Source organism: Petromyzon marinus, chromosome 15 (genome assembly GCF_048934315.1).
Source record: "Petromyzon marinus isolate PM22_M1 ecotype Great Lakes invasive population chromosome 15, UKy_Petmar_22M1.pri1.0, whole genome shotgun sequence".
NCBI classification, from domain to species: domain Eukaryota; kingdom Metazoa; phylum Chordata; class Hyperoartia; order Petromyzontiformes; family Petromyzontidae; genus Petromyzon; species Petromyzon marinus.
Window position 1 is genome coordinate 2,113,396 of NC_133681.1, and position 25,341 is coordinate 2,138,736.

Here is a 25,341-nt window from a genome sequence, read left to right on the forward strand (position 1 = left end):
TAAAGGGGGGACCCCGTGACGTAAGCGGGGTCGTAGCTGGAGAGTAGGGTCTGAGAAGGGTGGAACGGGGAGCCAGGGGCAAGAGGGTAGGGATAGGGGAGAGCACAGTGCCAGGCTAGACGTGGCTGTGCTCCTCGGTCGGACGTTTTGGTTGATCCCACGGCCGGGGCAGAGGAGACAGCACAGGGCAGCCGGCTGTGTCGGGACCTAGCCCGGGACCCCTAACCCCTGGGGAGTTGTTCACCCCTGTGTATTGTTAAAGATTTGTAATAAAACCTTGGCGGAAGCCCTTACCTTACCTTAGCCTCCGAGTGAGTCGTCGGGAACTCCTTTACATATGTATTGGGGGACCCCCCCCAATATTCAAATATGCTCAAAATGTCCCCCCCAATATATTGCTATAAAATAGATTTCTGTTTATATGATTGTGGTTATGGTTGTACTTTATTAATCCCTAAGCTCTGCCATTACATACAATGAAACGAGAAAAGGTAAAAAAAAACAGGGCAATGTCATACAATTACATTATTAGCCATTATTGTAAAAAAAAAAAGTCCATCCTGTGTGTTAGTGATTTTTAAAATATATTTTAGGCAGGAAATTCATTTTCAAATTTAGATTTTTTTTTCTGATCTCTCATTGCTTCATCTCCACCTCCCGATTAGCACGTTAGGCTACGTACGGTGCGAACGAAGTTCAACATACATGCACGGTGGTTGCTCCATTTGGGATCCTTCCTGCTGAACTCTATGAACTGACAACAACAGGCGCACGTGTCATCATTGCTTTAGGGATGACCAGACGACACTGCTACCCTGCCGTTTGATGTAGCTCCCGGCGCTCAATGGCACGGAATTTGAGTCTCCATAGTGCAGACATATTCCCCCCCAATATTCAAATATGCTCAAAAAGTCCCCCCCCCCCAATATATTTATATAAAACAATAATTGCGATGCTATGTAAATAGAAAGAACAATTTGCTAAACCTTGGCCACAATATCTGGACTTGTCTTCATATAACAATGCATAGATTTCTGTTTATATGATTGTGGTTATGGTTGTACTTTATTAATCCCTAATCTCTGCCATTACATACAATGAAACAAGAAATGGTAAAAAAGTAAAAACAGAGCAATGTAATACAAAACACACTATTAGACATTATTGTAAACAAAAAAGTCCATCCCATGTGTTAGTGAAGTTTTTTTTTTATAATTTATGCACGAAATGAGTTTTCAAATGTAGATATTTTTTCTGGGTTGGGACCCCCAGACACCCTGGAAGATTTGGTCCCCCCCAATGTTGACTCCATGGCTACGACCTTGGTGCATACAGCCCAGAGTACACACACAGAGTAAACACAGTACATAGTACACACACAGCGTAGAGTACACACACACAGAGTAAACACAGTACATAGTACACACACAGTACATAGTACACACACAGAGTAAACACAGTACATAGTACACACACAGCGCAGAGTACACACACAGAGTAAACACAGTACACAGTAAACACACAGCCCAGAGTACACACACAGAGTAAACACAGTACATAGTACACACACAGCGCAGAGTACACACACAGAGTAAACACAGTACACAGTACACACACAGCCCAGAGTACACACACAGAGTAAACACAGTACATAGTACACACACAGCGCAGAGTACACACACAGAGTAAATACAGTACATAGTACACACACAGCGCAGAGTACACACACAGAGTAAACACAGTACACAGTACACACACAGCCCAGAGTACACACACAGAGTAAACACAGTACATAGTACACACACAGCGCAGAGTACACACACAGAGTAAACACAGTACATAGTACACACAGTACAGAGTACACGCACACAGTACAGAGTAAACACAGTACAGACTACACACACACAGAGTAAACACAGTACAGAGTACACGTACACAGTACACACAGTACAGAGTACACACACTCAGTACACATTTTCAGTTTTCAGTTAATTTATTTTGGTATAGCCCTGTGAGCCATTCGGCTCTTGAATCGGGTGCAACCACAACAAACAAAAAAACAAAAACACGAACAAGAAAACATCTTAAAGTAACTATGTGACTGTGCAAACAGAAAATCCATGAAAAAAACAGCAAAAATATTCCTGATTAAAGCACCGTACACCAACGCTGTGTGCAAAAAATCCCAGTGGGATGCAAGTCAAACAACAACCACAAGAAAACTTAGATTAAGGCCATCAGTATAACTCCGTACTACAACAAAACAAACATGTCCAAACCAAAAAAAACTTTTCGAAATCACCAAAAAATAAATCCATAATTGCAACGTAACAGTAATCACAGGGACTGTGACCGAATTTTTACAATAAACTACATAAATAACATGTAACACCAAATCCTAGAGCCATAGCTGGCTGCATGAGTTACTCCACAACAATAGAAGCATCAGTCGGAGTATCAAATTTTTAAATGCACCTTTAAGATCAGCACGCTAAATCAAAATACAGATAATACTTTGCAGCATCATCCGGAGCGAAACATTTTATTTTATTTTACGCCAATTAATAGCAGTGGCAGCTAGGGGTGTACAACTCCTCTAGAGCAGTTTTGAGAGAAGATCTCATTGTTAGCGATTCAAGTTGCAGTTTATTGGCAATAGCATTCCAGACCCTGGGGGCATCAATAGCAAAGGCCCTTCCTCCAGTTTTTGTACGGCAATAGGGAATGTGAAGCTGGTAAATGAGCGAAGACCTGAGGTCAAATTTGTTCTTTGAAACAGAGAGGAGATCCAGCAGGTAGTCTGCAGATTTTTTTTGTAAGTACATCGTGAATAAATAAGATCTGGTGCACAAGCCGTCCAACATTAAGAGATGTTAAGTTTGACCCAATGTAGAGATCACAGTGGTGAGTCCTATTTGGGCAGTTCAATGTAAACCTTAAGGCCGAGTGATAGATGGAATCAAGCTTCTTCAGTACAGTACTTGGTGCTGATTTATACACAATGTCACAGTAGTCTTTTATCAATTCCAAACGGAACATTGGGGGGAAGCAGTGCTTGTGTCGATACAGAAAACCAATTTTTATTTTTGTCTTTTTACCAATATAATCAATGTGATCTTCAAAATTCAGTTTTGAATCCAGGATGGCCCCAAGATACTTATAGATCTTGACTTGCTCTATTTGATAATTATTTAAGGAATGTAATTGGGGAAAAATAATTTCCTGCTTTAGTCCTGGTGAGAAGCATAGCACCTTGGTTTTGGAGGTATTCAGAACTAGTTGATGTTGTAGTTTGTTGAAATCACCCTGTAGCTTAGCAAACACGTCATCCGGAGAGCGGCCAGCAGTAATCAGTATCGTGTCATCTGCAAAAAGATTTACCCTGGAATGATCCAGTTCAGTGCCCAAGTCATTGACATAAAGAGAGAACAAAAGGGGGCTGAGGATGGAACCCTGTGGAACCCCTATTGTTATCTTAACACTGTTTGACCTCCAACCATCTGTGAATACAGTTTGGGTGCGAGAAAAGAGGTAATTTTGTAACCATTTTACTGCGTTTTCGGAAAAAAACAAACCAGAGTACACACACACAGTACACAATGCACAGTGTACACACACAGTACACACAGTACAGAGTACACACACACAATAAGCACAGTATAGCGTACACACAGTACAGAGTGCACACGGTACAGAGTACACACACAGTAAATACAGTACAGAGTACACGCACACAGTACACAGTACACACAGTACAGAGTACACACACATAGTACACACGCAGAGTACACACATAGTACAAAGTACACACACAGTACACACACAGTACAGAGTACACACACAGAGTACACACAGTACAGAGTACACACACAGTACACACACACAGTACAGAGTACACACACACAGTACACACACAGTACACACACAGTACAGAGTACACACACAGTACATAGCACACACAGAGTACACACACAGAGTACACACACAGTACACACAGTACAGAGTACACACACAGTACACACACACACAGTACACACAGTATAGAGTACACACAGTACAGAGTGCACACAGTACAGAGTACACACACACAGTACACACAGTACACACACACTACACAGAGTACACACACAGTACACACACAGTACAGAGTACACACACAGTACACACAGTACAGAGTACACACACAGAGTACACACACAGTACAGAGTACACACACAGTACAGAGTACACACACACAGTATACACACACAGTACACACAGTACACAGTACAGAGTACACACACACAGAGTACACACACAGTACACACACACAGAGTACACACAGTACAGAGTACACTCACACAGTACACAGTACACACACAGTACAGAGTACACACACAGTACACACAGTACAGAGTACACACACAGAGTACACACACAGTACAGAGTACACACACAGTACAGAGTACACACACAGAGTACACACAGTACAGAGTACACACACAGTACACACACACAGTACACACAGTACACAGTACAGAGTACACACACACAGAGTACACACACAGTACATACACAGTACACTCACACAGTACACAGTACACACACACAGTACACACACACAGTACACGCACAGGGGCGGCCCGCGTGCTCGCTGTTGCTGTCGTCACGACACGGAACTGCACCCCGCGGGTCACTTCCCCGGTGCGGCGGCTCCAGCTGCCCCCCCCCCCCCCCAGCGTGTTGAGCTGCGGGGATCTTCCTCCACGGCACCACCCCTGGGACCACATCGGGGAGCACGCACGGGCAAGGCGCTCGGACGACTCCCAGGCAAGAGACACCGCCACCTCTCTCTCTCCCCTCGCCTGCGAGCCAGCCAGAGCCAGCCCGAGGCTCACCGCAGGTCACCTGCAACGCAATTCTAGATTTGAAAGCTTTCGTGACTGCGAGGATTCATACTCTTTGGGTGTGTGTGTGTGTTTTTTTTCCTGCAACGCAAAAACATCATTCGGCGTCGTTCCGCGGTTAGCGACGGTGTCGGCGGAGTCATCGCGAGCAGCAGAAGAATCATCGTCTCTCCGCACACGATTGCGAGTTTGTTGTGTTTGTGTGCACGATGCCACGAGCCGCCAGGCGACTTTTAGTCAACAGAGTGCGCAAACAAATGTTGACGACGTCGTCGGCGGTTGAAGAAGGCGAAACCACAGCCAGGAAAACAACGCAACTCGCCCGCCCGCTTTCGGTTTCACTTCGCGTTTTGTGTGCGGCAGAGGAGCGATGGCCCAGGGCAGTGACGGGGAGGCGCTGTCCTACGTTAACAGAGCACACTCACACACACTCACAGGTAGAGGTAGAGCGCCCCCAGGTAGCCTTGACCACACACACACACAGGTAGAGCTACCCCAGGTAGCCTTGACCACACACAAAGGTAGAGCTACCCCAGGTAGCCTTGACCACACTCACCACAACCTCTGTGGTTGTGCCAGATCCCTACGAGTGTGTGGCGACCTCCACTGCTGGCATTCTGTGATGATGATGGTGGTGGTTGCTTAGTTGGTGGTGATGGGGAACGTAGTTTTTTTTCTCGTTGTGTCCCGCTGCAGTATCGTGGAGTAGACCTCGGTTCAGTGAAAACAAAATCGAGCAGCGAGCGCGTGCACACCGCAGCACTGCTGATGAGACGCTGCATGTGGAAACCACGCTGCTGGTACTGCTGAAATGTATCACCTCCTGAACGTCGTGTGGCCGATTGGGAAGTGTAAAACTCATATTGGGGTTGTTGTTTTTTGTATGTGCAGGGACATATTTGAAGGGGTGCAAGTTGGTGAATGATTACACTGTAGTACGCTGGTGCTGTGTACATCAGTACATGAAGACGTTCGTATGGTAGAGGCGCAGGCCCTGCAATTGCGCGCCCCAAAGCGACTGCTGGCGAAAGGGCCTCACCGCTCGAGTGAGCGCCTCTGAGAGAGCGACCCAGTACTGTGGGCGAGTAACGACGTCGACTAAGCATCTCCGTCTCCCGCATTAGAGAACAAGCAAAAAACATGCATTTATTATTACACGCTTTTTATTAACTCACTCTGCCTGTTGTCGTTGTATCCTCAAATCTTGTAACTCAATTTTAACACACTTCCCAATGTGGTATCGACTGCAAACTTGATTAAACGTATGTCATACTGATGACAATACTATATTCTATCGTTACAAAATACAAAATATATATTTTAAAGCAACGTTGATTCAGTGCACGCAACACTTTGGATCGGTTTCGACATTCGGTGTCTCATCAGTGGCAGAGTCAAGCTCGCTTGATCAACGCTGATGAAACTGCCAGATGTTATAGACAATGACCTCTGTTAAGACATAAGGGGCCGTCCATAAATGACGTCACGCGATTTTGGCCGATTTTTGATCCCCGCCCCCTCCCCCCCTCGTCACACATCGTCACAAATGTCTGACCTCCCCTCCCCCCCCCCTCGGTGCGTGACGTCATTTATGGACGGCCCCTAAGGCCTGGTAAGGCGATCAACTAACTGTGGTGTTACCCATTGACACTGCTGGGTGGACAGAGGCGGAGAGATTTAATACACGTGCCCCATGTCATTTCCGCGCCGGGTGAACGAAACGGAGAACTCTGCATTGCAAACGCAGTGTGATAACCATTATAGCGTGGCAGCAGCATATCTGCATCATACCATATTAAACAAAGTATTGCTGGCTGGCTGGGTCGGACGTGACCGTTTGCCTAGGGGCGCCGATTGGCACGGTTGGCTGCGTACTGTGCGAAAGAAGTTCAACAAACATTCCGCGGTGGTGAGATGTTTAACTCCCTCATCTGGTATACAGAAGGTTGTGGGTTTGATGCCGACCCTGACGCCTCGATATTTGGAGTTTGCGTGTTCTCCCCGGGGTCACGTAGAATTTTTCTCTGGTTCCTTCGGGTTTTCCCTCCACAGTTAGAAACTTGAGGTTAGCCACTTCGTTGAGCTTTCATTTATGGCCACGTCGCTTCTGAAAACGTTCTAAGAGCTCCGTGGGGCTTCGCCTGGTAAAATGAAAAAAGAGGGGGAAAAAATAAGTTTGGTGCGGAAACAACATTTTTTTAACGCAAATTGCCTTCATTATAAATCACGTCTTTTTTTTTTTCCCCTGGCAATAGGGTCATGGCGGGCACAGGATCGTGCGGCGTAAAGGGCTCAGTTACGGTAGCTGCGAGCAAGCTGCACACGTCATCCCTGCTGTGCAAGCTGCTCTCTCCGCTGCTCACCACGCACGGCATGGACAGGCGCACGGGGAAGGCTTTGCCGCTCACGCAGCTGCTGGGACGCGAGGCGTTCGACTGCAGCTCCCTGGCTGACCGAGCCTTCCAGGTGCGGCCCGAGCTACTGAGGTGCCCGGGCTACGGCATCGACCGCACAGGCAGCACAGACTACCTGTGCGCGACACTCGACAAGGTACGGGGCGCTCGCCTGCGCCAAATATGCCGTGCGTACGACGCGAACGGACCTGAGAATCGGTCGGATGGATGTGCGGGGAGAGGCCGAGACAAATGGGATATATAGCGATTGTCGGATGAACGAGTTCCACCTTAATTTTGTTTAGCCTGGTCCGAACTCACGAGACTAGGGTATGGTCCCATTTTCAAGTGGAATGGGTCACCAAAATTACAACAGCAATGCAATAAAAGTACAACAATTAAGCTAATAGAAATTAGAGCAAAAACACCCGCGCTACTGAATAAAGGAAAAAAAACAGAACACAAACATGTTTCTTGTAACAAAAGTCTTGAAAATTTGTACTTTTAAAAAATGATTAATAATACAAACTATTTTTATTTTACCAGGTAAGGCCCATTGAGCCATACAGCTCTTTTTCAGTCGCGTTCTATCACAAATGATAGCTCAACGAAGTGGCTTCTGTGGACATTTATGGCAGACAAATACTCTAAACGTGTGTTGATTCTAAATATGGAGGGGGAACACAAAAATCCACGCGACCACAGGGGGAACTTGCGAACTTCAAATATACAGGCGTTAGGGTCGGAATCGACCTCACGACCTCCTGTATACCAGGCAAGGTAGTTAACATCTTGTCACTGTGGCGCCATAATTAAGTCGCGGAATCATCAGATTTGGTTGATGGTGATTATCGCACGTGTGTGTGCGTGTGTGAACAGTCACGGGTACCTGCCACGTAGAGCAAACTGCGTGGTCAGAGTAACGAAGTGATGGACATATGAAGCAGGGTGTGAGTGGTCAGGTCCGTGTATTGTTGGATAAAGTGAACCAGGTTCTGCAAGTGAGAGAACAACAAAGCGAGCGAAAGGAGAGGCCTGGAGAGAAACGGGGATGACTGGGAGAGCCCGGCGAGTGAGATGAGAGAGTGAGGGTGAGGAGTGGTGGGGATAGTAGCCTGCAGCACAGCAAGTAGAGAAGTGTAAGTTAGATGTACTAACAGGTCGCATTGCGCGGTAGCCAAGTAGGACATCAAATTCAGATGGCTCTCAGGTGTCTTTTATACAGGTAACGAGCTGAGATTAGGAGCACACTCTTAAAGGGATTGTTCCTAATCTCAGCTTGTTACCTGTATAAATGACACCTGTCCACAGAAGCAATCAATCAGATTCCAAACTCTCCACCATGGCCAAGACCAAAAGCTCTCCAAGGATGTCAGGGACAAGATTGTAGACCTACACAAGGCTGGAATGGGTTACAAGACCATTGCCAAGCAGCTTGGTGAGAAGGTGACAACAGTTGGTTTGATTATTCGCAAATGGAAGAAACACAAAAGAACTGTCAATCTCCCTCGGCCTGGGGCTCCATGCAAGATCTCACCTCGTGGAGTTGCAATGATCATGAGAACGGTGAGGAATCAGCCCAGATGATCTCAAGGCAGCTGGGACCATAGTCATCAAGAAAACAATTGGTAACACACTCTGCCATGGACTGAAATCCTGCAGCGCCCGCAAGGTCCCCCTGCTCAAGAAAGCACATATACATGCCCATCTAAAGTTTGCCAATGAACACCTGAATGATTCAGAGGACAACTGGGTGAAAGTGTTGTGGTCAGATGAGACCAAAATGGAGCTGTTTGGCATCAACTCAACTCGCCGTGTTTGGAGGAGGAGGAATGCTGCCTATGACCCCAAGAACACCATCCCCACCGTCAAACATGGAGGTGGAAATATTATGCTTTGGGGGTGTTTTTCTGCTAAGGGGACAGGACAACTTCACCGCATCAAAGGGACGATGGACGGGGCCATGTACCGTCAAAACTTGGGTGAGAACCTCCTTCCCTCAGCCAGGGCATTGAAAATGGGTCGTCGATGGGTATTCCAGCATGACAATGACCCAAAACACACGGCCAAGGCAACAAAGGAGTGGCTCAAGAAGAAGCACATTAAGGTCCTGGAGTGGCCTAGCCAGTCTCCAGACCTTAATACCATAGAAAATCTGTGGAGGGAGCTGAAGGTTCGAGTTGCCAAACGTCAGCCTCGAAACCTTAATGACTTGGAGAAGATCTGCAAAGAGGAGTAGGACAAAATCTCTCCTGAGATGTGTACAAACCTGGTGGCCAACTACAAGAAACGTCTGACCTCTGTGATTGCCAACAAGGGTTTTGCCACCAAGTACTAAGTCATGTTTTGCAGAGGAGTCAAATACTCATTTCCCTCATTAAAATGCAAATCAATTTATAACATTTTTGACATGCGTTTTCCTGGATTTTCTTGTTGTTATTCTGTCTCTCGCTGTTCAAATAAAATATTCCAATAAAATTATACACTGATCATTTCTTTGTCAGTGGGCAAACGTACAAAATCAGCAGGGGATCAAATACTTTTTTCCCTCACTGTAGCTGTATAGTTTTAGGTTAGGAGTAGAGTTGGAATGACTGTCCGAAACACATCCATAATTGTTCGTTTAAAATTAATGACATTTCTTTTTACCTGTGTTTTTTTACGCATCCCTTTCATAATCCAGGTTTTTTGGGTTAGGTCGCTTAAATATAAATGTGTCGTTAAACCCGCCACTACCCGACACAGCCAATTAGTAAGGTTTTGGAACGTGAACAGAAAATGCCAATTCGTTATTAGTACAGCACACCGGTGTGTTGGAGAGAAAATCCACAACATTTACAATCGGAGTACGACGTTTCGGCAGTAATTACAACCGGCATCATCAGGCGGCGGCCAGAATTGTGGAGAAATCCTCCTTCTGTGTCGTTCCTTAAATAGATGTGATGACGTCAGCTATGAGCTCCTTTTTGTGGGACACCTGCATTTGAAAACTATTCGCAATGATCGCCTCCTACTGGCAGACTAGGCCCAGGTCACTCTTGCAAAGGGACACGCTTGGTCTCTTGAGTTCTCACCTGGTTAATCAAAATAAACCTGCATCTTGAGCCCCAGTAGCACTTGTCCTGTTATAGGAATCCTAAGGGGGTGGCCTGATTGGAAAGGCACGAGGCATTCCTAAACAGCAGCGTGCCCCCTATAACTAGCACAGTGGTATGATGCAACGAGTTGGTTCAAACAGGTGTGTGGTCAGCTAGCAGTGGCCGGATCGCGTACGGTGGGAGTGGTCATCCATGCGATGTGATGCAATGGGGATTAGATGGCATCCTGATCAGCTGATTGGGTCATGTATGATGCAATCGAAATGTTTTAAATAGTAAAAATATGTCCTGACAGTACAGTTTTATGAAGAGCCGTTGTTTCCATGGACCCATATTTACACGTTGTGTTCGCGTGACTCCAGCGATCATTCCAGTCAAGCACAGGATTAGGCACTCCCCAGGTGTTTCAATGGCGAGATGTTAAGTACCTCGCCTGGTGTACATGAGGTCGTGGGTTCGACCCCGATGCCTGTATACATGGAGTTTGCGTGTTCTCCCCGTTGTCGCGTGGAATTTCCTCAAGGTCCTCCGGGTTTTCCCTCTACATTTAGAAACATGAGTTTAGATTATTTGGCTGCTACTATAAATGTCCACGTGATGATAAGCCACTTCGTTGAGCTATCATTTGCGTCTGGGTCGCATCTGAAAAAGAGCTATTAGACTCAGTGGGCCTTGGTAAAATATTTACTCTTTCTTGTTATCTGTGTGCTTGTCTCAGTGTTCCTGTCTCTCTGTGTGTCTCTGTGAAGGGTTTTTGTATTATATCCATGTGTCTGTGTCTTCATACCTGCGTGGCCCTGTGTAGTTGTTCGTAGCCAAATGGCGATGGGCGATCGCGTGTTCCTTTCAGGTTTTTCGCTTATTAAATTAAATTTTATTCACGATATCGGTCGAAACTGAGAACGCGTCGCCATTAGTCGAGGGAATTTCAATTTGGGGCTTTCACAGCTGGCAGAGAGAACGGCACCAGACAGTGATGCCACGAGCCCCGTTTTACTTCAATAAAGTGAATGAATAATTTCATCTCAACAACTTTGAATGAGCGATCCTGGTAGAACAAGGTGACGTTATTTATTTCGCAAAATATATACCGCGCACCACGATCCGCCTTGGGAATGCTTTTGTTGTTGGTGATACGCGATCGTTGGTCCTCCTGTGCTCCAGCCCCCTCGCACATCGCTCCCAGCTGCCATCTGCAGCAGCGCCCCTAAGGGCTTGGCGCTCGCTCTTAATTTAGCACATTTATAATTCCCGACGTCTGTGTGCGTGGTGTCTATGGTGGGGAGCGGAAGTGTGACAGTTAGTGCACTGTGCTACGAACCCGGCGACCCGAGTCTGATTTCCACTCACAATCAGCAACACCAGTGATGATTGTCTGAAATGGTCCTGGGCCTCCCCTAGATCGACTCAGTCTGAAATTAGCACAGTGGCTGGTGCGACATGTAACCATCAGCACTTGGGAGACAAAGGCATTTGGACATTGCGATAGCCATCCACCTCCTCGTGTGCCGTGCCGGCCTTCACAGGTGCTCGCTCACAGCACTTGCCACATTGGGGGATCTTGTATTTGGTGTTTATTATGGGCAGTGTGTTCCGTCACCTTGGTATGAGAGTTGATCTACATTTCATTTGTTGTGGTGCTGGCGGCTATGCTTGTTGTTTATGGATGTGCGGCTGAACCGGCTGGGCACATTTTGGTAATGAATTGAGGTGAAAGCATTTTCACACACAAGGGTCATGTAAGATGGGGTTAGTATGTTCTCAGCAGGACCACAGAGGTCCCTGGAGGCCTGGGAAAAATGGCCCGGGGGGGGGGGGTCACTTATTCCAGGTGAAAAATAACTTTTAAACCATTAATTATAAAATGTCATAAACTTGTCCATTTATAACGTCTGAAGGAATGTCAATACGTTCATAACAAACAAGAACTGCTGCATTGTTTACTTTGCATAGCAACACTCCGCACAGGGAAGTCATCAACACCACCGGCTACGCGGCTCGGCAGTGGGAAGGCTGTGAGTTCAACTCCTGATTGGTTGGTCGACTTGACCCTTCGAAGCTCAACGAGCACCACTTTGTGGGCTAGTCAACAGTGGTTGTCCTATGGATGGACTCGCCCCGGCCATGAGAATGCGGAATTTACACTGCACTTAGCTCATGGCTGCAAACGGTGGCTGTAAATGTGAGATAAATGAAACAATTTTTAATATAAAATTATATTTTACTCAAGCCCCACTGAGCTTTGCCGTTATTTTATAGCAGTGACCTGGCCGCAAATGATAGCTCAACGAAATGGCTTATCATCATCACGTGGAAATTTACAGCAGCAGCAATACTCTAAACGCGTGGTGATGTTGATTCTAAAATATGGAGGGAAGAACCGGAGGACCCAGAGAAAAATCCACGCGACCACGGGGAGAGAGAAACACGCAAACTCCAAATATAACGCAGGCGTCACGCTCGGGATTGAACCCACGACACCCTGCAAACCAGGCGAGGTAGTCAACATCTCGCCACCGTGGCGCCCCTGGCACTCATCAGCCGCGAATCGACCCCGGAGCCGTCGCGCGGCAGCCTCTGACGCCGCCGGTGCCTCTCGCCCACCAGGTGCAGCAGGCCAACAGCGGGGACTCGCGCCTGGTCCCGCTGCACGTGGACGGGGACGGCCACTGCCTGGTGCACGCCATCTCGCGGGCGCTGGTGGGCCGCGAGCTCTTCTGGCACGCGCTGCGCACGGCGCTGCGCGCCCACCTGGCGGAGGAGAGGGACACGTACCGCGCGCTGCTCGCCGACTTCTTGGTGGACGACGAGTGGGACGAGATCGTGCGCGAGAGCGAGCCCGACTACAGGCCGCTGCGGGGCACCCTGCACGGCCTGAGAAACGTGCACCTGCTGGGCCTGTCCAGCGTGCTGCGACGGCCCATCATCCTGCTGGACTCGGACGGCGGCATGGCTTCTTCGGGGGACTACGCAGGTGGTGGCCGCGGGCGTTGCGGGGATGGCTCTTGAGGGTTGCCCGCGTGTGCGCATCACGATGCGCGCGTATACATCGCCCACGTGTTAAACTAGAGCCCTGCGTGAAATTGCGAGGGAGAGTCGTCACATTGCACGAGCGAGTGACTCGCCGAAAGGCCGTGTGACCGCACAGCCGAGCGCCACTGTCACAACACGTGGTGTGTGTGTGTGTGTGAGTGTATGGATGGGGAGCGGTGGCGTAGCGGCTAGCGCGCTGCGCTATGAACCTGGCGGCCTGAGTTCGAGTCCCGCTCATGGCCACCAAAACACTGGTGACGATTATCTCAACCGATCCTGGGCCTCCGCTAGGTCAACTCAGTCTCAAATGAGTGCAGTGTGTAAAAATCATCGCCCCCCCACCCCCTCGGTGTACCGTTCTGGCCTTCATAGGTGCTCGCTAACGGCACTTGCCCCGACAGTCTGTTAAGGCTATACGGGGGATCTTTATCTTTGTCACCCCCAATTCATTTTGCACTCATGATCAGAACCAGTAGACATAGCGGCGAATCAGGAACCATGCCCAAGAGTTCGTAACCCAAAATACCCTCGTATGGAAAACGTTTCTGCAATTAAAACAAAAAATCAAATGTGAGAGTTTCAGTGGTTGTTATCACACAGCGGCGATGTGTGTGTTTCAGGGACGTTCCTCCCGGGCTTAGTTCCTTCCGAACAGCGTCGCAGACCGAGCGACGGCAAGTTACACCGGCCGCTGTGCGTGGCGTGGGCCAACCTGGAGCACATTCACTTTGTTCCTCTCGTCGGAGTCAGGGGCCTTGTGCCTCCTGTTCTGCCCAAAGAAATGCTGCCCACGGTCTGGGGATTTACCGACAAGGCCCTGGAAGATTACATCGACTTCAGCGAGGGCGACTGCTGCGTCATCGGTGGAGACCGAATGCTGACCGACAGCTACGTCGAACGTCTCATCTCGTCCATGCAGGAGATGTTTACCGAAGTACACGGAATTCCCCCTTCCTTTGTGGTTGACTGTCAAGAGTCGCTCAACATGGGATCGTGGAAGACGGACGGAGAAATGATCACGACGCTGAAGGTGTATTTGAGCAAGGGCCAGCTGTATCGGTGCATCGACTGCACGGGCGTATTCGTGGTTGGGAATGAAACGACCGACGGCGACAGGGCAGCAGGTGTCCAGGACGAAGAGCAGCAACCCTGCGCGGTCGGGGCGGGCGCACCATCGGGCGCTCGTGCCCCTTCGCCTTGCAGAAGCTGTTGCTCGGAAAGGGTCCGAATGATCCGCGAGGACGGCTCCACGCAATATGAAAATACCGACCGAACGTCAACCCCCTCCGGCACGTGTAAATGTGGATTTAAGCACTACTGGGACGGTCAGGAGTACGATGGGCTGCCGCAGCTCTTGGGGGTCTCCTTCAGCTTGCATGGCAAGCGGATCGAGGACACCGTGGTGGTGTTCAAGGACCAGAGTGACCCCGGGCTCAACACAAATGCGCAGAAGATGGCTCAGTATTTGCAGCTCAAACATTTTCCGGGCGCAGAGGTGAGCGGTGAGCTGGAGACTCTAGCCACTCTCATCCTGTACAAGCAGCAGCAGCTGTTGGCCACAGAGCGGGGCGACCGTAGCGTCGACGCCGGCGACAGAGAGACGCGTGCAGACGACGCGGCAGAAAACGCGAAGCCCAACGGCGCCCCGCTGTCAAAAGACCGTGCCGAGGGCACAGACGCTCTGGGCAGCGCCGAGGAACCCGCGGGCAAAGAACAGGCGCGCCAGCCTGGCTGGCAAAGCACATCCCAGGGTGGGACCGTATCGAATGCAGCAGCCGCAGCTGCAGACGCAGCAGCCGCAGCTTCTGGGAGCCAATGCCTCGTGCAGAATCAAGCGCCAAATGCTGCTCCGCACGCCGCGCGGAACTCGTCACCTGCCTCGGAACATGTCGGGGTGAAGCGTGGCAGCGCTCGCACTGACGAGCCCCAGGGAGTCGTCGTGCGTCTGCAGGCAGATTGCATGCAGGAGCTCATTTTACTCAACACGATGGCCAACGTTTTGGGTGAGAAAAAACACAATGGACTTGTTATTATTGCGGTGGCTATTGAATAGTGTGACAGTTTATGTTGACAGCATTACATGCAAGGATTGGTAAAGCCGCACAATAGATCCACTCATTCGCAACTTGCCAGGATGCCGGGATGCGAACGAGGACGGGCGAGCTGAAAATACCAGGCACGTCACCCGCAGTCGGCATTGCCACCCGGCCGCGGCTCAAACTCGGAGGGCATCCCTGTTGCACAAACGAGCTTTGAGATTTTGCTCATCTCCCGTTTACAGCCCTGAGCCAGTGGGTCGGACGGGGCTATCCGTAGGACAACTGCTTTGATGGTCCCCACAGAGTGGTGCTCATTTCATCCACCCCAGATGGAGGGATGATGATGATGATGGGCTGAGTCAACCCTCAACCAGGATTTGGGCGCCACAGTGTCTAGGAGATGCTAACTACCTCGCCTGGTATACAGGATGTCGTGGGTTCAATCTCGACCATGACGTCTGCTGCATTTTTGGAGTCTGCGTGTCTCTCTTTCCGTGGTCACGTGGACTTTTCTCCAGGTCCTCCGGTTTTTCCCTCCGCATTTGGAAACACGCCTTTAGAATATTGGGCTGCTATTTATTTCCACATGATGAACCATTTGTGACAGCCAGGTCGCTTCTGAAAAAGAGCTATAATAGCTCAGTGGACCTTCCCTGGTAAAATAAAAATAGTGAAAATGGTAAGTTCGAGTACCTGTGTGTAAGCAGACATGTACAAGTGTGTGACAATTCCTATACCGGCCTCGTTATTTTGGGTGGATTTAAAATCCCCACCCTTAAATTTTCAATTCGTTGGTCGATATCAGCAAACAATTTACACATCTCATATCTAATTTACAGATTTCAAAATACGCCTTCATGGAATGTTTTTTTCTGACAATTGGAGCTGACGACGTGCCAGTCTCAGCACCCATGCGTTCTGCGGCCCCTGGTCACTGCCCTCTGCGGAAAACAAGTTGAATAGGAATAGGAACCGGTTTTAAAGGTGCCGGAACACGTTGTGTGGTGTTATGGTCCGGTATACCACCATGTGGTATACAGCACGCCCGATTAGCACGGTTGGCTACGTACGCTGTGAAAGAAAATTCAACGTAAATATACCGACAATTCCACCACCGCTTACGGTGTACCATTTAAAGGATATTCAAAGCCCTCTGTGAGCGTCGAGTGACTGACACTGAATGCAGTCCCCTCGATGAATCGTCCGCACGGTACCTGATGTTTGGCTAACTTGTGTTGCAGGAGACAGTTTGTGGTCGTTTGTCAAGAAACTTCCGTACACGTTCTGCGACAACGGAGTGTTTTGCCGTAAGGCCAGCGACGACTTGGGTATGCAGCACCACTCATTAAGAAGTTCAACATACTGTACTGCACATACAAGAGTGAACTCTTGAAACAATTTTGTCACTTGTCACAGGTTCTGAAGTTGTGATATTAATTGAAAATGAGTGAATGTAGTTTCAACGCTGTTTCTTGTTTTAGTTATTGTTGCTCCACTTATTTGCGCAGCAGGGCCTCGCCGAGTCTCAACTCTTTTTCAGGAGAGTCCTGCCAAGTTTTTCACAGCAGGGGGCAATGATGTTGCCGCTGTGTGTGAACCCAATTGAGTAATGTCCGTGGTGGAGCAACTACAATGTCAGCTCGGGGGGGTGCGGCAATCGGTTAGGTGGGGGCCCAATATATGATTTGCGCAATTTGCGAAAGCCAAACGTTGCTGCTCTAATTAAAGTAAAATAAAACGTGGAACATAATAAAAGTATTTTCATTAAAAAATAGATTTATCGTGTTTTAAATAAGTGTTTTGTTTTTTACACTTTTGTTGAACACAAATCTCATGGTGGTTGGAAAGGGGGCCCAACTCGTAGCTTTGGCCACGTCGTTACGCTACTGAGTAATCTTGACTTAAAGCTTTCGTGACTGCAGGAATTCATATTCTTGGGTCTTTCGGTAAAGTCACGTAGATAGGTTCAAATAAAATAACACAAAATAATAAAAGAAACTACGACGTTTTGATCGCTTGTCTTGCGATCGAAACGTCGTGATTTATTTGATTTAACGTGACATCACCGAAAGAACCAAAGAGTATGAATTCCTGCAGTCACGAAAGCTTCAAATCAAAATTGAACCGTCTCTGATTTTACATTAACAGGTTACATTTCCCACACCAAAACAGCCACCTCGCTCACGAGCTCGACGTTGCCGCTCTACGATCTCCCATTAACACGCCAATCTCTCACATTAACATAGCCACCTCCACGCCCACTTGGAGGCCGCTCTCCGATCTCCCATTAACACGCTCATCTCTCACATTAACATCACAGCTGTCCCCCTCTTTTTTCTTCCTGATGACGATTGCTTGTGTTGCGATCGAAACGTCGTAGTATTTTGTTATTTTCTTTGAACCTATCTACGTGACTTTACCGAAAGACCCAAGAATACTGAGTAATTAGCAGTAAAAAAAGAATCGTTGAGATATTTCACGTATGTGCCCCATACCCCGCTGCCTCATCCACGTTGCATCCATCTGTCACCCTCATTCACTATCACACTCCCACCTTATTCCTCCTTCCCTACACTTGCACCATCAGCAGCTCCATTCCCAGGCCCAGTCCCATCCCTTCCGTCACCTCCCTCACTGACAGCCGCTCCACCCCATCCGTTGCTCCCCTTTTGCCCCTCGAGTACCACCGTCGGCTTGTGCTGCAAAGTGCCCTGGAAAGGACGCTGTATACATCCTAAATAGAATAGCCCTTCCACACTGTGTGCGTGCGTGTCGTTCTCAGAGTTGGCGGATGGCGTGCACTGCAGCTTCCCGTGTCTACCCGGCCGAGTGTTTGTCTATAACGAGAGCCGCCAACGGCTGGACATCTGCCTGCTGGAGAGAGGCCACCGGCCGGTGGGCCCGGAGCTTGACGACCGGGAGGGCCCGGGGTCGCCGGAGGCATTGGCGGGGAGCCTCCGTTCCGCGGACCTCCGGGCTGCCGGGCGTGGAGGTGAAACTCGCGCTCGCTCCGAGCCGTGTTTTCACGACGTCTTAAGGCAGGAGGCTAAAGTTTAGTGGCGAGTTTGTTTGTTTTGTTGAACTGCGGGGGGGGGGGGGTGACTCGGGGGGGAGACCGGCATGAGTGTCACCTTCACGAGTGACCTCGGTTGTCAAAAATAACAAGCAATGTTATTAAAGAAAGTACAACCGTGCAGTCGATATCAATCGGAACAAAGTCAACCAAATAAATGACATAATTAAATTAAATTATTTAATCAAATTATTTTCTTGAACAGAAAGTTTGATCGGATCAATTACTTTTCAGAACCGTTTACAGTAAAATTAAGTAACAAAAACATCAAAATGGACTTCGGGTGAACATGACACTCGTGTGTTAACAGACAATATACGTCAATCTTCTTTGGTTCTTTCGGTAAAGTCACGTCGTGAGAATATGATTGTGTTATTTTATTTTATCAATTTATTATTTTATTCTCATTCTACGTGACTTTACAGAAAGAACCAAAGAAGATGAATCCTTGCAGTCACGAAAGCTTTAAATCGAAATTTAATATACGTCAAGTTCATAGTTACCGTGCGTACATAGTATGGACGAGCTTCTAAATTCCGGATAAATCCGAAAAATCCAGCTGAGATACAAAAATTTGGATGATATGTAAAACGTGTTCGTTTCGAATTAACGTCACGAATCTCAAGACTTCACTTGCAACGCTTTCCCCACAAATATCGGAGTCACGTCATTGGCACCAAGATATTTTACATTCGTACAGAATGCCAGTGATGCAGACATCGGCGCAATATGTCTGGATCACTCCCATGAGATGTTAATTACCTCGCCTGGTACACAGGAGGTCGTGGGTTCGATCCCTACCCTGATGCCTGCTCTATATTTGGAGTTTGCGTGTCTCTCTCTCCCCGTGGTCGCGTGGATATTTATCCAGGTCCTCCGGTTTTTCCCTCCACATTTAGAATCAACGTCACGCATTGAGAGTATCTTGGCTGCTATAAATGTCCACACGATGATAAGCCACTTTGTTGAGCTATTAATTGTGGCCAGGTCGCTTCTAAAAAAGAGCTACATAGCTTATTGGGCCTCACCTGGTAAATAAATAAAACTGTAATTGTCCTTAAAAAGACAAAATTCTAAATGTTTAAATGCTAAACTCAACCCAAGTACATACCACCTTTACATGCATCGTACCCATGTAAACGGGACTGAGTAGTAACCATACTACCATAGCACTTCTCCCTACAGCATATTTGGAAGACGACTGCGTACATTGCTGCAACCATTTCTAAACGGCCCTCTGTGGCGCGTTTGGCCAGTTTTTGGAGAGGTTTGCGGTTTGATCCACCGGCCGCCCTGGTTATTACTGCAGAGTGCATCAGACCCCTAAAATACTACGGCGATGGCCGCTTCGCAGGGCGACATCACAGATCCCGTGACGTCGTTCGCAAGAGTCGCCCATTGTGTGCTCATGTCATCCAAATTTGCATAATTAAAAGAAATATCCACAAATTATTCCAATTAAATAAAAACATAGCATTCATCGTCCCCCGACTGCAACGTACTTCGACGGCAACAGACTTGGCGGGAGTCTCCTGTCGAGAGACTCGACGATGCTTCCTGGGTAAAAGAGCGCAATTTAATATTTACAAGCAGGAAGCCCATTGCAGGATGCAGAAGCAGAAGGTGCATATTCTCGAGTGTTTTTTTCCTTCAATCCACATGTAGGGGTACATTTTAACTACACTGTACGGACTCTTAGGAATCTGCGTAGATATCTAGTTGTAAGCTTGGTTATGGGTAGTGCACTACTGTCTGAAAATATTTTATAATTAGTCTTGGGTGATGTTTGGCGCATATGTGAAATGTCGTTAATCTCTAGGCAACGTCTTATTTTACAATTGCTGCTTAAGACATGATAATTATTTTTTATTGATGACTTACAATTCCCCTGGCATGTTTCTGCATAGGCGGCACACAAAGACATTCACTAAATAATCGCTATACATGAGGATGATACAGGGATTAGTATTGATGTGCATGATAGCTGATACCACAAACCAGCTGCGTTCGGGCTGCCCAGTGAGCTAAATCTGCCCTGCGGTGTCCCGAGATTTCTTATTAGAAGCCTCCCTTTGTGGCTTTGAAATACAATTAGTTTTGCATTGTCGAGCGCTCGATGTCGTCTCTTGCAGTCACGTGATGTTTGAGGGTGTTATGGGTAGTGTGCACGGCTGCCTGGGACACAAACGTCGACACGGCTCGGTGCTGTGCCCACAGCCGCCTTAACAGACTGTTGGGGAAATTTCTGTTCAGCGAGTAGCACCTATGAAGGCTGGCACGGCACACGAGGGGGTGGGTGGCCAACACCACGCCCGACCGCCTTTGTCTCCCTAGTGGCGATGTTTACACACCGCACCAGGTACTCATTTGAGTATGAGTCGACCTAGGGGAGGCCCATGACCAGTTCAGATCATCGTCATTGATGTTGGCCATGAGCGGGAATCCAACTCGGGTCGCCAGGTTCATAGCGCAACTCGCTAAGCAATACACCACCGCTCCCCACTTTATACACACACACACGCCTTATATAAATATCTCTTCTGTTTTCTGAATACATTTCTCTCTCTCCTATCTCTATTCTAAAGGAACTACTCTATTCTGAATGCATTACTCTTCTATACATAGGCCTTCATGACCGATATGATTATTGTGTTTTTTTTCGGGTTGTGTCATGTGTGTCGTCAAACCCCCTCCTCCACCCGACAGCGAATTGATAAAAGTGTCACGTGATTCACACGTGACTTCAGCAGCACCCCTAGCGTCGTTGTTGAAGAGCAACCTCAACATTTAAATGCAAGCGACGTTTCGCTGGAGATGACACCAAGCATAATCAGGTGGCGAGATGTCAACTACCTCGCCTGGTAATAATGCAAGAGGTCGTGGGTTCGATCCCAACCCTGACACCTGCTGTATATTTGGAGTCCGCGTCTCTCTCCCCGTGGCCGCGTGGATTTTTCTCCGGGTCCTCCGATGTTTCCCTCTGCGTTTAGAATCAACGTTCGTTGAGTTTGGCTGCTATAAATTTCCACGTGATAAGCAACTTCGTTGGGCTGTCATTTGAGGCCAGTTAGCTTCTGAAAAAGAGTTATATAGCTCAGTGGGCCTTACCTGGTATAAAAATAAAAAAATAAACGAGTTTAGCTTCATGTTTTGGTTTAATTACCAGGAGCTCAGATTTCCAGCGGAAAGTCTCGTATGGCAAAGGGGATCTTTGGCCAACATATTTCCGACATGCATTTAGCAAGAGAGTTGCCTGCACATCTTGAAGGGCTCTAAAGTACGATAACATTGTTTTACATCATCACCATCGTGCCCCCTGTTGCCCGTGTTACAGCAATACGAGAAGCAGGTTACATCATTGCACTGTGATTACCCATTGTTGTCGGCATGGGTCTTTGGCATGTAGGCACCAGTGAAAAATGTTGCTTTTGTACAGACATGAAAGTGCGTGACAGCACTGATATTGTTTAATCAAACCATGTGAATGTAACAAACATACCCCGGGGTGGGCGGGCAGTGAATGACTGCTGAGAATAGAAAGCACCAAAATTGAACAAATCAACAATTCCCTGCCGTGAGCTGTTGTCCGATGTCTAGTGTACGTATGTATGTTGCACTTCTTTCTCACCGTACGTAGCCAGCCGTGACTATCGGAGGTACAGGGGAACGACAAGAAAGCTGAACGCAAAAGGCAGCTTTAAAGAAATTAGTTTTCAGTCTACAGTGGCTACCTTAATATCAGAAGGAAGAGCGTTCCAGACGGCCGCAGGAGCGCGTCTTAAAGCGCAATGCAAAGCAGTGACCACCGTCTTTGACGACTAGCCTTACAAAAGCCGCCGCCGCTGCTGCTGCTGCTGCTGCGAGGATGACCAGACATACTCTTGGATGACCAGAGTTCGAACGCACTAAATAGTTGTTTATACTGGCAGCGGTCCCCAACGTTTTTGGCACCAGGGACCGGTTTCGTGGAAGACCATTTTTTCACGGACCGGGGGGGGGGGGGGGTTCATCATTGGGTCTTTCCCCCCTTTTCAAAGAAGCTCTCCAGCGACGTTTGTTTTTTTTACTCATTTTGGCTACTAGGGGGGTTAGCTTGTGTGCTTCATACCAACACTGTGACTGAGACAGGCGCGGACGGAAGTGGTAAATAATAAAATAATGTGGGCGGGTTCCACGCGCGGACTCACCGCTCTCACCTCCTGCTGTGCTGCCCGGTCCCTAACAGGCCACGTGCCGGTATCGGTCCGGTCCCCTGGTTTATAGTGCAGTGCTCCTCAAGTGAGCATGAGTAGGCGTCACGTGGCGGCGGCTGACATGTGTTCATTGCCGCAGCGCGAGAACATAAAGCAACGGTGACGCCTCTGTCCCGGTTTAGCCAGTGGCCAAGCGGGGTTTATTTGCGTTTTGTCGCTGCGACGGAGACTTAAGGCGTGGTCACCGTGCAGGAGATGTATGTGTATGCTGAACTTTTTTTTTGCACCGTACGTAGCCAAGGTGTGGGGACAGGATAACAAACGAACGCACTAAATAGTTGTTTTAAAGAAATGAGTTTTACAATCTAGATTTAAGGGTGCTCATTCGCTATATCTCCTGCACGGTAACCATGCTGCAGCCTGAGCCGCCCCGACCGTGAAAGGCAGAGGGGCTGCGGAGGGGGGAGTCGTGGAGGGGAAGGCGGCGAGCGGCCTTGTGCACTTTCAATTTGTCCAGTGTCCCAACTCGGGTTGTGGGCATCGTGGGTGCCTACGTGTGTTCCTTCCCACGTGTAGCACAATTGTTTTACGGATATCGATATTTTAACAAAAAAATGGCAGACCTCGACTTACGAGCGCCCGACTTACGAACACCCGCACTTACGAGCCAGCTCTCATGAGATATAAAACAAAAATTGCATTGACTGAAAACGCGGACTCGCAATTGCAAACTGGGACGCGCAAGTGTTTTTGTTCAGGGGGAGTGAGTGTTGGCGTGTGTGTGCGTGCGTGCGGACGTGTGTGTGTGTGTGAAAGTGACTGTGGAGCGGTTTGCTGCTACGCTTCGCTACGAAAGCGGCGACCCGAGTTCAATTCTTGCTCACGGCCAACACCAGTATCTGGTGTGGTGGATAAACATCACTACTGGGGAGACAAAGGCGGCCGGGCGTGGCGCTGGCCACTCACCCCCCTCGTGTGCCGTGCCAGCCTTCATAGGGGCTTCTCGCTTTCAGCACTTGCCCCCTGCAGCCTGTTCAGGCGATCAGGATGTGTGTGTGTGTCTTTTTGTGTGTGCGTGTTCCCGTGTGTGTGGACGCGCGCACGCGCATGCCTCGTGTGTGTGAGCTGTCACGCTGCAGGTTGGTCACACGGGCTGGAGGGTTAAAAATTATACAATGGATTTGGAAAATCTAGTGAAATGTAACCTCATTAATCCCAAGCGGACTGAACACGTGGTGCAACAGCCATGGACGCCCTGCGACCGAAGGAGCCGCGACTGCCGCAGTGATGGTGGCCGAGAGCCGCGACACAGAGTGACCGACAGTAACGTCCAGGCCCTGGATGACGTAGCGGACCAACAGGAGTCACGAAGAGTCAATGGTACGTCATAGCCGCGTGTTACGCAACACTCCCAAGTATCCAACAAATAACAAAACATGTTTGCTGATTAAGTGCAGAATCACAGAATAAACATGCAGCACGTGTTACTATTTTTTTTGGCGGGGAGCGGAGGGGGGGGACTAAATATGAAAACAAGTCACATAGTTCAATTATATAACAATTTGCAAAAAATATTATTTAAAGTGTTATTTTAACGAAATCTGCAAATCGGCGCGATGGAGTGGGAGTGCCTCTGCCCAGCTCCGCCGTCAACACATCCGCCGGCACCAATGGAACACGAGCGCGTGCCTTTGTTTGGTCGGAATAGCTGGCCCATCGCTGACTTATTAACAACGCATTGTCTCAACAGAACAACGATGGCACTGCAGATAAGGACGCAGATGTTGGCTTTGCGCGTAGGCACCCCCGTGCACGCCTCCATGTATTCATCAAGACAATTTAAACCATCTTTAATTCATATGTATGGATTCCTGCAGTCACGAAAGCTTCAAATCAAGATTAATCATCTTTAATTCAGTTCAAGTGTTTCAAAAGCTTGATCTAGTCTGCCCGCTCTATTCGATCATTGCGACCCTGTGCTGTCCGCGATAATAAACGCCTTTGGGTATTCGTGCTCTGATGTTCTTTCGAATTCCGTCCCTCCGACAGATGTCGCGCCGGGCTGTATTGGCTATGCACATTAAAATCGCTGTCCAGTACTCGATGGAGTGCTCGGACATTAGAGAGGCCTTCGGTAGTATGTGCAATGATGATAATGAGAAAAAAGATACTCGAATTTACGCCGCTGGACTATGTGCTAAATTGGACACCTTAGAGATGGTGTTCAGGGCACATTTCTGGGACGTAATACTTGACCGGTTCCACGCTACAAGCATGCACCTACAGAAAAGTGACATTGACATCTCTGTAGCAGCACAGCTTTTGTCTTCGTTGAGGAATTTTGTGGCGGGACAGCGAGACCAGTTTGAGGCTTTTGAAAGGGCAGCCTTAAATGTGACAGGTGTCTCTCAGTCATATAAGCACGATCTTCAGCGAAAGAGGAAACGCAAAAACATTTGCAGATGAGAGCTCAGAGCCAGGTGTGACACTTGAGGGGAGGGAGAAGTTCAAAATAGAAACATTTTATGTGGTCATTGATAAGCTAGTGGCATGCCTTGAACATCGCTTGGACGCTTACAAGCGTTTGACCAGACTCTTTGGAGTTCTGTTCATGTTAGATCAGGTG

General features: G+C 48.3%; 1 protein-coding gene across 2 annotated transcripts; it reads left to right on the top strand.

Moving 5' to 3' along the window:
- The first annotated feature begins 4,691 nt into the window (after positions 1-4,691).
- Positions 4,692-24,735, top strand: LOC116942567 (deubiquitinating protein VCPIP1-like). 2 transcript variants are annotated; one of them, XR_012941736.1, is made up of 7 exons: positions 4,692-4,809; positions 7,142-7,436; positions 12,985-13,351; positions 14,031-15,413; positions 16,691-16,777; positions 18,232-24,095; positions 24,466-24,735. XR_012941736.1 is itself a non-coding variant. In XM_032954629.2 (6 exons), the coding sequence occupies exons 2-6, from the start codon at positions 7,146-7,148 to the stop codon at positions 18,504-18,506; spliced, it is 2,403 nt and encodes an 800-aa protein (XP_032810520.2). In that variant the 5' UTR covers positions 4,692-4,809; positions 7,142-7,145; the 3' UTR covers positions 18,507-24,735. The 2 variants fall into 2 exon arrangements, 1 of the variants encoding a protein (XP_032810520.2); XM_032954629.2 differs by having other exon boundaries at positions 18,232-24,735.
- The last annotated feature ends 606 nt before the right edge of the window (positions 24,736-25,341 follow it).

What these genes read in the sequence shown, in the direction of transcription:
- LOC116942567 (XM_032954629.2), top strand. Translation starts at nt 7,146, where the DNA reads ATGGCGGGCACAGGATCGTGCGGCGTAAAGGGCTCAGTTACGGTAGCT. An exon ending in TTCTTCGGGGGACTACGCAG is followed by an intron (nt 13,352 to 14,030) that starts GTGGTGGCCGCG and finishes TGTGTGTTTCAG; the next exon opens with GGACGTTCCTCCCGGGCTTA. An exon ending in TAAGGCCAGCGACGACTTGG is followed by an intron (nt 16,778 to 18,231) that starts GTATGCAGCACC and finishes TGTCGTTCTCAG; the next exon opens with AGTTGGCGGATGGCGTGCAC.